Below are 17,256 nucleotides of genomic sequence, written 5' to 3'. Positions count from 1 at the left end.
GTTATTCTTTTTTTACCTGCAGCTCCCAAATAGAGAAAAACAAAAAATAAATATAAATTTTGATCTTTCATATCTAAAGAGATGGGGGATATGGATATAGGAATGGGTGAATGAATAGATGCATGGATGGATAAATAGATAGATAGAGACCTTGACTATACGACTTTCCAGTGTTGAGAAGAAAGATAAATCAGTGAGGTCTGTGACAGTAAGAAAAGGTTTTTAAAACAGATGTAGTACTTGCATGTGGTGAAAGAGAACAGAAAGAACGTTCTAAGAGCACGGAAGATGCAGAAGTGGAAATGAATGACAGCACACTCCCAGATCAACGACTAGAAAGGAGAGCGTGCTGTGAGAAGAATGAGACAGGCAGGTAGCACAGGAAATGTGCTAAAAAGCTAGTGAGAACTTCGAATGGCAGAGGCTCGTGACAATGTGTCATAAAGGAAGGATGTAAAACAGTGGCCTCACTTTTTCCCAGTGCATGGTTCTTAAAAATCCAACATGCTTTCCAGAGTTCTATTTAAGTAATAACTCTGTTTTGGGATGTCCGCTGGAAAACAGTGGCAAAAAAAAAAAAAAAAAAAAAAAAAATCTTCCTGTGACACAGATAATTTCTTCATTATTTTTTCCTACAAAGGCAACACAGACGGAAAAGTCATTTGAGGCAGGGAGTGTCTTAATTGCTCAAGGGACCAAAGCTTTGGGTATGACTCATGTGAGGCACTGAAAATCAAGCCACCCAAGGACATCCTGAGTCACCCGAGATGCCATCTGGAAAGGTAGTGGAGGAACGGTTAGGGCTGCCCTTGCCAGCACTCAGGCCACAGCACCTCTTCCTAGAAGATTAACCTTGCATTGCTTTATTTCAGTCTAACCATTCTTTATTGACCACTAGAAGGAGGTGGGAGAGAACTTTAGAAATCATCTAACTCTGCTCCCCATGGTTTTATAGAGAAGGCTGGAGCATGGCAGTTGGCTGACTCCATGCCCCAAATCTTTACTAGCCCTTAATGCTTCTCCTTACTGAGAAAAACAACACAGCCCATGTTGTAATTGAATAAAACATAAGACAAAGGCACTTCTCTGACTGCTGGATTTACCACCTTTGGGAAATCACTTTACCCTTCTGTAGACAGAAAATGGCATCAGTTCTGAATGACCAACTTGTGCTAATGCTTAGTGATGTTTCATTATATTTAGAGTAGAAGGAAAACAAAATGCCATTTTTATTTTTACATACGAAAAACACCACCCCTTTCTATGCACTTCCTGAACAGGAGACAGCACGATGGTCAGAGTTGGGCACTGGCACACACAGACACACACATGACTAGTCCTCAGCGAGGCATGAGGCCCAGAGTCATGCTACCCACCGTAGTGGCCATATTCCCTTGTTTTCTACGTTCTTGACGCTCTGACATTTAGAGCTTTGATCCTGGAAAGACCTTCCATCCCAGGCTGGCTCGTTCCTAGAAACAGCAGACAACCCCGCTACAAGCACACCTTTGCTGTATAAACTGAGCAGTCCAGGGCCACACATCCAACCATCTCCCGTATCAAACTCATGCACCTCAGCTGGGCGCGGTGGCTCACGCCTGTAATCCCAGCACTTTGGGAGGCCAGGATAGGTGGATCACCTGAGGTCAGGAGTTTGAGACCAGCCTGGCCAGTATGGCAAGACCCATCTCTACTAAAATTACGAAAATTAGCTGAGTGTGGTGATGTGTGCCTGTAATCCCAGGTACTTGGGAGGCTGAGGCATGAAAATCGCTTGAACCTGGGAGGCGGAGGTTGTAGTGAGCTGAGATAGTACCACTGCACTCCAGCCTGGGCCACAGAGTGAGTCTCTGTTTAAAAAAAAAAAAATCAAATTTATGCACCAAGCCAATACTTCCCCAAATCCCCCCAGGACCAGGGACCCCTAGAGCCAATCCTAACCCTCCTCAGCCTACCTACTACCCCACCTCGCCCAGTCCTTCCCATGAAAACCCCAATGCAGGCTCTGAGACATGTGCTATCCTCTGCACCTTCTGCTCCTGACCCACCCAGGTGCCTCCCGGTGTGGCCTGGTGTGGTGTGCTGCCACCTCTGCCTCCAGGGATCTGTGAGTATGAGCTTCCTCCTTCACGTCAGTCATTTCTGTGTCTGTGCGTCTTACCACACCCGCTGGAAACCAACCCTGAGTACAAACTGTAGAATACCTGCTGCAAAGCAGACACCAGGATAGATCCTGCAGTCAGGAGGTTAAATGATGGCAGCGAATGACCTTGGGAAAGCCAGGCCAGGATCTGTTCAGCACTGTGGAAACTCACACACAAAGACGCTCCTGCTTTCCAAAGAGTAAATATTTTGTGTGTATGTGATGCCAGGGAGCTTCATAAAAAGGGTGTCTAATTAATTCAGAGTAAAATCAAATAAATTCCTGCGGTCCTGGCAATGTTACGGGAGTACCAGCTGTTGCCATTCACATTCTATTCATTAATTCAAGCACGGAACATTCAGAGAACGACAACTGGGGGGAGATGGCAAGGGCACAGGCTAGAAGGAGACTCAAAGGATGAAGTGAGCTCCAGAGGGAAGAAGGAGCCACAGGACGCAGGGTCACACGTGTCCTTGGAGTTTATCCCACAAGGGATGTGGACTCACTGAAGACATTCACACAAGAGAGTGAAGCTCCAGGTCTACCACTGGAAAGATCATTCCAGTATCAACTGAGTGGTCAATCACATTTTTGTTAAAAATTTATGATACTTGTAAAAGTAAGACTTTCAAAATTCTAAGAAGTTTCTAAGAAAATCTAAGAGGTTATAAAATGGTCTAAGCCAGGGAGTCAAGAAAATCTTTGTACACTTAGAAGCTAGAAAGGAAAACATAAACTATTTATTACTTAGGAACTGAGCACTTTTACATGGCAAATATACCATAAACAAAGTTAATAAATGATAGATTTCGAGAGGATATCTTCCAGTTTAGAAGAGAGAAGGTATCTATAACATACAAAGCTCTCTGATAAATTAGGTGGATAAAAAACACAATAGAAAGATGGGCAGCTGAGCTGGGCAGATCACGAAGTCAGGAGATGAGACCATCCTGGCTAACATGGTGAATCCCCGTCTCTACTAAAAATACAAACAATTAGCCGGGCATGGTGGCGCATGCCTGTAATCCCAGCTACTTAGGAGGCTGAGGCAGGAGAATCACTTGAACCTGGGAGGCAGAGGTTGCAGTGAGCCGAGATTGCCCCACTGCAGCCTTGGAAAAAGCCAGACTATCAAAAAAGAAAAGACAGAAGGGAAGGGAAGGGAAGGGAAGAGAAAAAGAAAGAAGGAAAGAAAGAGAAAACAAAAGAGAGAGAGAGAGAAACAGAGTGAAAGAAAGATGGAAAAAAGAGAGAAAGAAGGAAAGAAAAAAGAAAGAAAGAAAGAGAAAGAAAGGCAAACGACATTTTTTAAAAAAGCAACTCACAGGAGTGACTGTGGATGCCTAACGAGCGTAATTTAAAATGTTCAAATCCTTGTTATGGAGACTGGTTTGAGCAATAAAAGAAACAAATTCCAAATTCACACACAGGCAGGGAAATGCAAGCTAAAGGAACAATGAGATATTACTTCCTAAGCAAAGACTGGCAGATTAAAAAGAGAAAAAGAGTAATTTTATCAACTGCGTGCAGAAATGTGTGTATTCATCATTGTTGACAGACATGGAATGAATACAGACAGTGTTAACAGTAATAGTATTCAAAAATTAATCTGACATCTATCAAAAAAAATTTTTTAGGGGGACAGAATATTGCTCTGTCACCCAAGCTTGGAGTGCAGTGGCGTGATCTCAACTCACTGCAACCTCCACCTCCCAAGTTCAAATGATCTCCCTGCCCCTGCCTCAGCCTCCCAAGTAGCTGGGATTATTGGCATGCACCACCACACCCAATTAATTTTTGTATTTTTCAGTAGAGACAAAGTTTCACCATGTTGGCCAGGCTGGCCTCGAACTATGGACCTCAGGTGATTCACCTGCCTCAGCCTCCCAAACTGCTGGGATTGCAGGCATGAGCCACCAAGCCCAGCAAAATTTGAAATATACATGCACTTTGAATCAGCAATCCTCCTATTGAAAATATACGTTGTAGAATTAAAGGCACCCGCATAAAAGAAGAAATGAAAGTGTTTATTGAAGCATCGTATGCAGGGTGAAAAACTCTGTAAATAAATTGAGAGTTCATCAATAAAAGAATGTTTAGTAAATTATAACACATATAACTATAAATACAGATAGAAATACATCTAACTGAGAGTCCCATTTGGTATATTAGTTAAGAGCCTGGACTTGGACCTTGAATTAGACTCAAATCCTGGCTCCACCACCTCTTCCCAGCTGTGTTGTCTTGGGAAAGTTACTCAATCTCTGAATTTGTTTTCTCATCTGTAATATGCCTCAGAGAATTGTTAAAAGAGTAATTGATGGCCGGGGCAGGGTGGCTCATGCCTGTATCCCAGCACTTTGGGAGGCCGAGGCAGGCAGATCACCTGAGGTCAGGACGTCGAGGCCAGCTGGCCAACATGGCAAAATCCGTCTCTATTTAAAGTACAAAAATTAGCCAGGAGTGGTGGTGGGTGCTTGAAATCCCAGCTACTCAGGAGGCTGAGGCAGGAGAATCACTTGAACCCGGGAGGAGGAGGTTGCAGTGAGCCGAGATCCCACTACTGCACTCCAGCCTGGGCAACAAGAGCCAGACTCTGTCTCAAAAAAAAAAAAAGAGTAATTGAGTCACGACACATAAAGCACCTAGAACAATGCTTGGCGTGCACTAAGCACTCGGTCAGCACGAGCTGTCACATGCACCCGTGGTTTTAGAGCAATGATCCATAGTCTCTCAGGGGCAAATATACCCTGGGCCCCCATCTTCCCTGCTGCACTCTGTCTCTCACTGACCCCTGTCATCTCCTCAATTATCAATATGCTTACGATTGATTATTTATTTACTTTGTGTTTTCTGTCTATCTCTGCCCCCTTTAGAGTTCAAGCTCTATGAAAGACAAGGCGTTTTCGTCTGTTCTCTTATTTTGTCTGTTCTCTAGGCTATATCTCCAATGCCTAGAACAGTCTGGGCAAGTGGCAGGCACTTGAAAAAATATTTGTTCAGTGACTGAATGAGTGAATGAATGAAAGCGTGCATGTATGTATGTATTGTGGGGAGGCTATTCTCCATGAATCTCTGGTGTTTCTGCACAATTTGCAAGCAGAGACTGTAGCTGCCTTTGCTGTGAACTACCTTTACAAATGCACAGTGAACAGCCTTGGAAGACAGGTGATCTCTCCCTTCAGGGAAAAAGACAGGTTGGCTTAATGTGCAGAATAATAAAGCAAATATGTCCCCCCAGGAGCAAAGACCAGGCAGGCTCAGTGTTCATTATTGAAGAGTGAAGTTCCCTAAGTTAAGGGCGGGCTCCTTTCATGCAATGCAAACCAACTGCACGGCAGGTGTTACCTTTCGGGAACTGCTGGGGGAACGGCACACATGCTCTGACTACTGCTATTACTGTGAGTCATCAGTCGTCCTTTGTCTCTGACCCAGGAGTCTCCTAGCATCCCTGAAATGGTAACTAATTTGTTCGCTTGTAAGTAGCTTTAAATCTCAGCCCCTTCACAATTCTTGACATGTTTTTGTACATGTATGTTTGTCTAGGATTATGTGAACATGGAAAAAACATGAAAGAAAGAATACAAGGCTAATGAATGTGGGGTATGGGGAGGCAAGATCGGGAGGATCAGAAGAGGGAAAGAAGATGAGAAAGCCAAGAAAAAAAAAATTTTAATCCAAAATCCCAATCCAAACAAAGATGGTGACGATTGTGTTATTGGTAATGGCAAGAAATCTGAATCCACTCCAACACCAGCCAGGTGCGGGGAGGGCCTGAATACATGTCTCACCAGAGTGAAAGGCATGGCTCTACATTTTGACATTTCACTGCATGCACAGTAGTAAGGAAGAACTGAGGTCGTTTCAAACAAGCTCTTAGAGTTTCTGAACATTTGCCGAGTTCCAATCTCTTAGCCTCCAGCGTGCACTGGGGGCCTGTCCAACTTTCATTACATGGTGCTTTAGTCTAGAAATGTGAATTCTTTGATTGCTTTAGTTGTTTACTGTACAACAAAGCTCTGATTTCCTGGGTAAGGATGTCACAAAAATAAATAAAAGTTATATTTAGGCTTTAAAAAACAAGCCTGCAAAGACCTTTGTGTTTCTAATCCTACTGAAATAATCATACCTCTTTCCAGAAAAAAAAAAAAAAAAAAAAAATCCACTTAAAGAAAGCCTTAAAAAAGACTCAGCGATGCCATTTCATCTCAGAATTTTTCTATGAGCAACTTTATATAATTTGGAGAATCAGCAAGCAAAATGGATACCACGTTCAAAATAAACAGAAGAGTGAGGGAATAAACTTTGAGCTACACCATGAATGTACCTACCAGCCTCTGCAACAGTCTGACTTGCCTCGGGACTCTGAGTCCAACCTACAAAAGAGAAGAGACCGTCAAACAGGTGATTTTTAAAAAGGAGAAGAGACATGAAATATGGTTGAGGTCATTCTTCAATGAGTTACACACGGGAGTTGAAATCTACCCAAATTCCCCAAAAGCCCTTTCTATCCCGAAAAGCACTTTGACTTTTTATCAGGGAGTGTGTTTTATCAGCGTTAGAATCCAGCCCTGTCAGACCTGGTTGACTCTTACCCCATAGCATCACATGACCTCGGCGCCTGAGCGTCCTTCTATCTGTAAGAGGAGAACGGATGAAGTGACAAGAACAAGAAGATAATTAGAGTATTTGTATTTTGTTTTGTTTTATTTGGGGCTTCAAGTTAAACTCTTTGCCACTGAGTCTATTAAAATAAGTAAAGGTCTTCAGTCGTAGTTCCACTGGGCTCACTATTCAACTTCAAATTCCAGGAAACTGAAATGAATCTGAACTTATTTTAAATTCTCTTTATCAGGTCTTTTCTGGGTGATTCCTTACATTCTTCCACAGGCAGAGGAGGGACGTGGGAGGGTGATCAAATCATCTCTTTTTTTTTTTTTTTGACATGGTCTCACTCTGTTGCTCAGGTTGGAGCGCAGTGGTGGGATCACAGCTCACTGCACCTCAACCTCTCTGGCTCAGGCGATTCCCCCCCACTTCAACCTCTTAAGTAGCTGAGACTACAGGCACGAGCCACCACGTCTGGCTCATTTTTATATTTTTTGTAAAGATAGGGTCTCGCTATGTTGCTCAGACTGGTCTCAAACTCCTAGTGTCAAGCAAACTTCTCACCTTGGCCTATCAAAGTGCTGAGATTACAGGCATGAGCCACTTCGCCCCGCCAAAAATTATCTTTTTAAAAAATCTCATTAATAATTAATTAACCAGCCCCTCTGGACTAATTTAAAAATCTTAGCTGGTTGTTTGGACATTACTCATGGCAAATCTGATCAACTTAAGTATAAACTATTATTGCTGGGAGTAATACATTCGCCTTCCTTTCTGGAGGGTAATTTTACAATTAGATCAAAAACATTAAATAATATACCTAGACTTCACGTCAATTTTTTTGTTTTTGAGACAGAGTCTTGCTCTGTCACCAGGCTGGAGTGCAGTGGTGAAATCTCGGCTCACTGCAACCTCCGCCCCCAGGATTCAAGTGATTCTTTGGCCTCAGCCTCCCAAGTAACTGTGACTACAGGCATGCACCACCATGCCTGGCTAATTTTTGTATTTTTGGTGGAGACGTGGTTTCACCACGCTGGCCAGAATGGTCTCGATCTCTTGACCTCGTGATCTGCCCACCTCAGCCTTCCAAAGTGCTGGGATTACAGGCCTGAGCCACCATGCCCAGCCAATTTATGGCAACTTTTAAACCAGTTGCTCATAATTAGAAATAGCCTCAAAGGCCCTGAAAATGTGGTTCGGGTAAGTAGACTATGATACATTGATTAATGGGCATGATTAACACAGCACAGCTACTGAACATAAGGGCCTGCACCTACATTTACAAACATTCATTTTACTGGACTTCAGTGTTGCTCTCCAAACATTTTCCTAGTTCTCTGCCAGAGGGATGACTCCTTGTGGGTAGACAGGGTCACGTGACTAGTTCTGGCCAATAGGTTATGAATGTAAGTAGCATGAGTCACTTCTGAGCCAAGCATTACGTTAGTGTTCAATGTCCCAGAACTGCCTTTTCTTCAACACAGTGATTAGCAATGTTTAGGGCAATGGCTGCTCCACGAAGGCCAAGTTCACAGTGACCAGCAGGTGCAGAGCTGCCCCAGTGCTGACCCAAGATGGGCCAGGTGCATACGCAAGATGTAAGACTTTATTGTTTAAGACACTGAGAACTGGGGCTTGTTGGGTACCACAGCATAGCCTAGTCAATCCTGAGAGGTATATTCGTGACACAATTTTAAGTGAATAAATCAGGTAACAAAACACTATAGGTAACACTATCCTGTTTTTGTAAGTATAAGTGTTTCATGTATAGAATGTTCATCAGAGTGCTAATCGATGGCTGCCACCTTTGAATGACTGACATCTTGTTCTTTAAACTTTTTTGTGTTACCGCAGGTCTTGACAAAATGAAGATATTTCTGTTTCGAAGACTGAAAGTATAGCAGAAACTGTTTTAACCCCATTCCCTGCTTTACCTCCCCAACCAAAAATATATATACATTGTAAGTTACCATCCTAAGCCATTACAGAGCCTCCTATTTAACAGAACATGGGATGGAGAAAAATAGTACAGGATTCAGGCTGACATCCACCCTGACTCCAAGTAAGAACCTGTCGATGAAAGAGTCAGACTCTGTAAAATATTTGAAGAGATTTATTCTGAGCGGAATAGGAGTGACCATGATGCATGACACAGCCCTCAGGAGATCCTGAGAATATGTGCCCAGGATGTCAGGGCACAGCTGCTGGGTTTTATACATTTTAGGGAAATGTGAGACACCAATTAAACACATTTAAGATACACGTTGGTTCAGTCTAGAAAAGGGGGATAATAGAAGGTTGTGGGGGGTTCCAGGTTATATGTAGATTTTAAAATTTTCTGATCTGCAATTGGTTGAAAGAGTTATTGTCAATAGACAGGAATGTCTGGGTCATAATAAAAGGTTGTGGAGACCAGAACTTTATCGTGAAGATGAAGCCTCCAGGTAGCAAGCAGGTTTCAGAGAGAATCAACTGCAAGTGTTTCTTATCAGAACTTTGATCTGTGTTGATGTTGTTCATGCTGTAGGGGTACAAGGAAGCATGTGAAGCCCCTGCTTCCCGGACCCCCACTTCCCATGATGGTCTGAACCTGCCTTTCAGGTTAAACTTAGAGGGGCCCTGGCCTAGAGGAGGAAGTCCATTCAGATGGTTGGCGGGCCTTCAAATTTTATTCTTGGTTTACAAACCAAACCCTCCTAGGAGTATATCCATTCTGGAATTCTAAAATGAGGTGAGGCCGGGCACGGTGGCTCACGCCTGTAATCCCAACACTCTAGGAGGCCAAGACAGGTGGATCACCTGAGGTCAGGAGTTCAAAGCCAACCTGGCCAACATGGTGAAACCCCATCTTTCCTAAAAAATACAAAAATTAGCTGGGCCTGGTGGCACATACCTGTACTCCCAGCTACTCGGGAGGCTGAGGCAGGAGAATCACTTGAACCTGGGAGGTGGAGGTTGCAGTGAGCCGAGATCATGCCACTGCACTCCAGTGTGGGCAACAAAGTGAGACCCCATCTCAAAAAAATTTTTTTTAATAAATGAATTAATTAAATAAAATAAAATGCGATGAGATGTACAAGACACTGTCAGAGGAAGGCCATCAGAGGGACCTTTGGCACATTGTTTATCAGTCCTGTGGGATCGTCTCTGGCCCTTCCCTCCCTAAATTGTGGGGTAGCCTGGGGACCACTTAAGATAACTATGATCAGAAAGCAAGCCCAGCCCTTCTCAAGTATTAAGTTCCTGATTGATCTAAAGTATTTTCTTTGAAGTTTTCTCTTTTGCAAAATAGGCTTTTCAAGAAAATAAGCATGCTTCAAGGAGAAAAAGAGAAGCTGGTTTTTCATTTTTGAGATGACTATCTGATGTCTCAGGGGATCACTATGGCCATACTTCAGTCCAAGTTTCAACTCAGCTTGACCCAGAACCAAAACTTCCCAGTACACATAGACTGCTGGTGCCAGCTAGGATTGGAAGCGAAAATGACATTAATATCATCAGCGCTTTTAGTTGAGAATTCCTGATCCTTTTTATTGTTTGAATGTTCTCTCGGTGCCTTTTAAGAAACTAGGGGTGGAGTCTGGGTACAGAAAAGGAGGTCCTGACCTCCAGCTTCAGGGCAAAACTTCCGTAAATAGTCATCTTAGAGCTTCCACTGACTTCCCTGAGGCCCCAAATCATGGACTTAAGGGATGGTGCTACCCAGCTGAGGTTATTTCTCCAGCATCAGAACAGAAGATATCCAGACCACGACATTTATTAAGAGAAATGTAAGCCACCATCTCTGCCACAAAGGACCATACTATCTAATTTTCAAAAACCATATGTACTAACAAAAGCCCAATAGACAAAGGAGGTTTTATAAGTTACAAAGGAAATCAATGACAGAAGAGGTCACTATGTTCCTGAATAACCTGAAAGGTTTTATGACGGAGACAGGGCTACAGCTAGCTGTGGAGATGTGTCTCAGATTGGGATGAACGACAAGAAGAAAGTTAAAGAGAATCAGGTTCAACACAGGAACGATCCTCAGAAATCATCAGTTTCATAGATCTGCACCTGCCTCTAACACAAATGGACCCGGCAACATCACTGCCAGGTAACAGAAGGTCAGGTAAAGTCTTCCTTAGCACAAGGCTTGGCAGTAACATCATCAGAGCTGTGGAGTGTGGGAGCTCCAAACCTACCCCGTTATCAATTGGGAAAAAAACCTGCAAGTGCTGCTTACGTGTTTCTACTTGGACGAATAGGGGTTCTGTTTTTCTTCCCAAGATCCATCACAGCATCAGATCATGATAGAGGAAGAAAAGAGAGAGATACTCGAGTCATCTTGAGAATAGGAGGCAGGAGGAGAGAAACAGAGCCTACTTCTTGAGCAAAGACACTCCACCTTTGGTATGGATCCCTTCATGACCCAACTGACTTAAAGAGAGATGCAAAGGCGAGGTTCAGATCCTCCACTCTTCCTTTCGAGCTGTAACACTGTATCCGTGATTCTGGGTCCCACAACACAGGTGTCCCCATCCCTGGGGCCGTGGACAGGTACCAGCTGGTGGCCTGTGAGGAACTGGGCCACACAGCAGGAGGTGAGCAGGGTGTGAGCCCTCATTACCACCTGAGCTTCGCCTCCTAATGCTCCAGGAATTAGATTCTCACAGGAGGCAAACCCTACTGTGAACTATGCATGCAAGGAATCCAGGTTGCGTGCTCCTTATGAGATTCTTACCAATGCCTGATGATTTGAGGTGGAACAATTTCATCCCAAAACTATCCCTCACACCCCCAGTCCATGGAAAACTTCCTTAATGAAACCAGTTCCTGGTGCTAAGAAGGTTCGGGACTGCTGCCTTAACAGATCCAAGAGGCATTACACTTAGGCCAGCCTCAGTCAAACACCTGCAAATGACTGAATTTGTGAGTTCCTAAAGGGATCCGTACAAGGAATTTATCCATCGCCTGGCCCCATTCTTCTGAGAGCATTCTGAAATGCTGAAACCAAAACCCAGAAACTAAAGGGCCAATTGCCTTAGAGGTCTGCTATAGGACCTGGAACAGAACCAAGGGCCAGGTGCCGGAAAGTCACCTGAGATCCCATTTATCATGTCGGCTGAGAACAGTCTGAGAACAGTCCCATTTGGGTAACTCTATATCACTCACCCAAAACTTTTCTTCCTTCAAAGTAATATTGCTGCAAGCTGTTTAGCTATTAACCATTTGCAATTTGGGATGCCTATCACCTTGGTAATGGAAGAAGAAACTTGATATTGCAGCTAAAATCCAAACAATTTCCAGGAATTTTTTTTTAACTTTTTTTTTTTGAGACTCAACTCACATCACCCAGGCTGGAATGCAGCAGTGTAATCATGACTCCCCAGGCTCAGGTGATCCTCCCACCTCAACCTCCCAAGTACCTGGGACTACAGGTGCACACCACCATGCCTGGCTGATTTTTGTATTTTTAGTAGACATGGGGTTTCAACCATGTTGTCCAGACTGGTCTTGAACTCCTGGGCTCAAGCCATCTGCCCACCTCAGCCTCCCAAACTGCTGGGATTCCAGGCATGAACCATTGTGCCTGTATAGATCCCAGCAGATCTATTAAAATTTTTTAAAAGCAACTGGCCTTAGGCAAGTCACCCTGTTTCTTTTCTTTACCTATGAAAAATCAGGGGCCAGGCACGTTGGCTCATGCCTGTAACCCCAGCAGTTTGGGAAGTCAAGGCAGGCCCATCATCTGAGATCGGGAGTTCAAGACCAGCCTGGCCAACATGGTGAAACTTCATCTCTACAAAAACACAAAAAGTAGCCAGGCTTGGTGGTGCACACTTGTAGTCCTAGCTACTTGGGAGGCTGAGGCAGTACAATCACTTGAACCTAAGAGGCAGAGGTTGCAGTGAGCCAAGATCACACCACTGCACTCCAGCCTGGGTGACAGAGTGAGACTGTTTCAAAAAGAGAGAGAGAGAGAGAGAGGGATAAAAAAGAAAATAAAAATCAGGGAACTGGATGTTGCTTGTGGGAAAATAATGAGTGGTTCAGAACATTCCTACTAAAAAAAACTCAGGTCTTCATCCTCTGGCCCCCATCTTCCTATATCAACCTACCCTACTGTTCCTTAGTTCCAGAAACACCTGGCTGGCATTCCCAGCAGCAACTCTGATGACACGATAAGCAGGATCTCCTGATATCTGAGCATCCAAGGACTCGGGGAAAGTGTTAGTTAGGAACACAAAGTCACACACAGCTCATCACTCAGTTCTCAGGACGTCCCCACCCTTCCTTTCCATCCCCAAGAAATGACATGTGGCTGCTTTGGGAGTGACCAAATCTCTGGAATTTCTTCCCCAGTATATTCCTTCCACACTCTTCCCTACGAACTAATTTCAGCAATGCAGCCCTGCACATAACAGAGACGTGATTGAGTGGCCTGTAGCTCGCAGCATCTTTCACTGGCTTTGTCTCTTAAAGAGTTAAAAAAAAAAAATAGCTGTCTTGATTGTGGTTGCTTTTCCCCTCAAATGCAAAGATTTGGTTCTGAGTGAGAATGTACAGAAAAATTTTAGATCTGGAAATGTCCAATTCAGGGAATTAGAAATGTGTCACCACAATAGATGTTTGATTTACAAGTAGCATGCCTTGCACATCATGTATGTGCCACGGGCTACGAACACTAATCGTATTTAATCACATCCAACTAAATTACAAAAGTGAATGTGGCTTGCTGTGTGAAGGAGGCGCTGAGAGCCCAGCCTTTGTGCTCAGCACGCCCACACTCCAATCCAGGCTTTGCACATAGTAGGCTGTTGCAGCCGTCACTTCCCAGAAAGGACTTCCTGGTTGTCCGTTGTCTAATAAGTACGCTGAGGTGTTACAGTGGTAGAGACTTAACTAGGCTGTGCATAAATAGCAAAAGCAGCTAAGATGACCTAGAGTCTTCTCTATGCAAATGCTTTGCCTGAATTAACTCATTTAATCCTCAAACAACCATAAAAGCAGAAATGTGTTTATTGTTTTATGAAAACGTAGTTATTATTTAGAAGGTAATAAAACGTAAGTTCCAGGATGCCTCACTTGTGCAAGCCCCTAAAAATGGGTGATATTTGTGGTGCCTGTCACAATGCCAAAGTGTGTAATTTGTTGCGCTTTGTCATTCTAAATAAATGGTCATTTTGGCACCTAATTTTGTAGTCATAATTTGATAGTTTTTTCCCTTCAAGAGGGCCCTGAAAATTGTATAAACTTCACTCTCCTCCCAAAGCCTGGATCCACCCCTGCCTCTGCAGGAGGAATTATTAACAATTCTGTGTTTCAGATGATGAAACTGAGACCCAGAGAGGTTAACTGACTTGCCCAAGAACACACAGCCAGTAAGTGATGGGGCCCAGATTTGAACCCAGGCAGTCCGGCACCACATGGCGTACTCAGTGAGAATACATTATTCTCTCTTATTATTTTCACATAAAGCTACTAGCAAACTCTCTGGGACACTGGGACATTATGGATACTCATTAACTGATGGCTTTTACCATTTTGTCCATTTAAAACTGCTTTGAGAATAATGGGAATAAAACTATTTAAAGAAACCATATAATTTAAACTAACAAAACAGGTAACTCTGTAGCAGACAGTTTTTCTACAAGGGACTTTCTGTTAAATACTAATTTCCAAAAAGATTATTTTAAAATACTGCTATTCAAGGTGTGCCGCTGGGCACAGTGGCTTATGCCGGTAATCCCAGCACTTTGGGAGACCAGGGCGGGTGAATCACTTGAGCTCAGGAGTTTGAGACCAGCCTAGCCAACGTGATGAAACCCCGTCTTTATTAAAAATACAAAAATCAGCTGGGAGTGATGGAGCGCACCTGTAATCCCATCTGCTTCAGACGCTGAGGCATGAGAATCACTTGAACCTGGGAGCCGGAGGTTACAGAGAGCAGAGATACCACCACCGCACTCCAGCCTGGGTGACACCACAGTGAGATTCTGTCTCAAAAAAAAAAGTGTGGTGCATGGACCACCTACATCAGAATCGTCTGGGCCCCATCCCAAACCTAATGGATCTAAACCAATGGAAGTGGGACTCAGGAAGCTGAGCGTAAAAATTGCATAAGATTTGCAGAGACTTCCATTTTTAAAAATTAAGTTTACATATAATTTTGAAGACCATAATGATTGAGAATAGAGCACTCATTACATTCCCAGATTCTGCTCTAAGAGTTAAGTATTTGAACTGTTTCACACTTCAAAATTCTAGTGAAGTAACGGCATCATCCCCATACAGAGACAGAGGCTCATAAACATTAAGTAACTCCCCAGTGAGTGCAGACCCAGGATTTGAACCCAGAAGACTGATGCTGAGCCCATGTCCTCAAACCCTATATCACAAAAATGAAATATAAAAAAAGAATGGATTAGGGATAAAGGGTAAAATTGCAAGTTCATAGAACTTTATACCTTAGGGTTTTTTTTCCTCCTGATTTAGTCATTTTCAAGGATTGAAGACAGCATGAAATCACTAAAATAGGTCAAACCCATGTTTATCTATGACAGAAAGTCCCAGGATTGTTAAACCTACTTGACCTTGTAGATATTAAACAGTCTTCCTTCCTAGTTCACACAGAATCTTTGTTTCCATCCATCCCACACTCTCCTGTCTTCACGCCCGAAAGTTTCAAGATCTTTGCCCTAAATTCCTTCACTCAGCACTTCAGCAGCCTGAGTCTAAGCCCAAGGCCAGCATGAAGTGCTGACAATGTTTTCGGCCCTTCCGGTGTCATAGTTCATTCAGTCCTCACAACCCTATCCTTTCTCCACATTTCACAGAAGAGGAATGTGAGGCGGAAAGGAAGTTACCCAGGGTCCCAGAGCTGATAAGTAACAGAAGCAAGAATCAACCCCACACATCCTGGCACCAAGCACATGCCTTCAGCCACTTGCTAAAACCTCTCCAGTTATTGAGTTCCCACTGTATACCAGGTCCCTAACACAAACTAGCTGAGTCCTTACAATTTGCTCAAAAAGAGCCATATTCCCTGCCCTGACCAACGAGGACTTGAAGGCTCTGAGAGATGAGCGGACTTGCCCAGAACACACCACTGAGTAGAGCCCAGCCTGACTCTTTGCAGCCAAAGCCTGCACTTCTCCAACACCACTACCATGACTCCTGGGACTTTTATTAGCTATTCCCTCCCTAGAGGGACGTGCCATTACTTCCACTTTGCTGTTAAGCACATTCACAGGACAGAGAGCAGGAAACCATCTTCATATTTAGGCAGTCCCTCTTTAACTCTGCTCTGAAAAACAGGGGCTGGAAAAGGGAGAAGAGGTCCGCCTCATTGCATCTTCCACCCCGAACACACACGCTGGGAGCTAAACGGCTTAAATATTTAAATGGCATGTGTGTGAACAGCACTTCTACTTTGCGACGGGGCCATGTGGCGCGTTACATCTCAATGCTATTGGTGTGAACCCGATTCATACTTTTTAAAGACAAAAAAGCCTGTCTATTCATTATTTTATTGACATTTGATATTTGCAGGTCTTATTCGCCTGTGAAGTTAAGAGACATTTAAAACGCAAATCCTGACAAACGCACAGACCAGCAACTGCAGGAACTCAGACGCTTTGGTTCCCGGTGCTGGCCACCTTTAAATGCCACCAGTAGTCACTAAATGGGAAAGTCGTGCTCTCCCTGTTTCCCGACGGCAAAAGTCGTCTTTCAGGAGTCTGGAACTCCTCTCGGATTGCCTTTCTCCCTGGATCCACTGCGAGTGATGGTAACAGCAGACTGCCCCCCACGCGTGGTAAGGAAGAAACATTGTAATTATAGTAACTTTTGCAGCTGCCTCCGAAATTAACAACGACCAACAGAAATCTGCGCAATGAGCAGCACCGAGAAGGAGGCTCCGCAGGACGAGTCCCGGACACAGCTCTGCAGGAAGCCTCAGGCCAGGGCAGAGTGATCCACAGAGGGGGACCCCTGGGCCTCGGGTGGGGGCCTGGGCGACGGTCCAAGGGGGCCCAGGCAGAAGCCCCGAGGCCGGGGCGGCGGAGGGAAGGGGGCGGCCGCGCCCAGGCCCGGCTCCCCGCGGCTCCACTTACTTGCTCCGAAGAAACCCAGCTCCGCGCCTCTTCCTGCGACCCCACGCACAGGGACAGCCCCAGGCACAGCCCCAGCAGCAGGAGCATGGCGGGGCGAGGGTGCGGGACGCTCAGGGACCCGGCGGGACGCGCTTTGCAGCACCCAGGGCTCCGGCCACTGCAGGACGCACTCGGGGCCGCCCACCACACAGTCCCAGCCCGGACCCCGCCCACCCCGAGCCCAACCCGGACCCCGCCCACCCCGCGGTTCCCTCCTGGACTCCAACTCTCCCACCCCCAGCCCAGACCCCACCTCCCCACCCCTCAAATCTGGGCCCCGCCTTCCCCATTTCCTTTCCCAATCCCGGACCCTCCTTGATCCTGCCCGCAGACCAGATCCTGCCTCCCTGGACACCCCTTGCCCGG

The 17,256-nt window shown here is 44.8% G+C and overlaps 1 protein-coding gene across 6 annotated transcripts in view; it reads right to left on the bottom strand.

Annotated features, from left to right (window-relative positions):
* The window catches only part of ITIH5 (inter-alpha-trypsin inhibitor heavy chain 5), a 194,077-nt gene that overhangs the window by 160,724 nt on the left and 16,097 nt on the right, over window positions 1-17,256 (bottom strand). For 5 of the 6 annotated variants that reach the window (XM_078329330.1, XM_054258417.2, XM_002750029.6 and 2 more), the window contains exons 1-2: window positions 16,852-17,012; window positions 6,475-6,519 (exon numbers count right to left, since the gene is read on the bottom strand). In XM_078329330.1, coding sequence (XP_078185456.1) covers window positions 6,475-6,519; window positions 16,852-16,938 — 132 coding nt within the window. In that variant the 5' untranslated portion in view covers window positions 16,939-17,012. Of the gene's footprint in view, window positions 1-6,474; window positions 6,520-16,851; window positions 17,013-17,256 lie in introns of those variants that run through there. The other variant, XM_035306695.3, reaches the window with a different exon arrangement.

The sequence above is a fragment of the Callithrix jacchus genome, chromosome 7 (genome assembly GCF_049354715.1).
Source record: "Callithrix jacchus isolate 240 chromosome 7, calJac240_pri, whole genome shotgun sequence".
NCBI lineage: Eukaryota > Metazoa > Chordata > Mammalia > Primates > Cebidae > Callithrix > Callithrix jacchus.
This window is presented reverse-complemented; position numbering and strand designations above follow the sequence as displayed.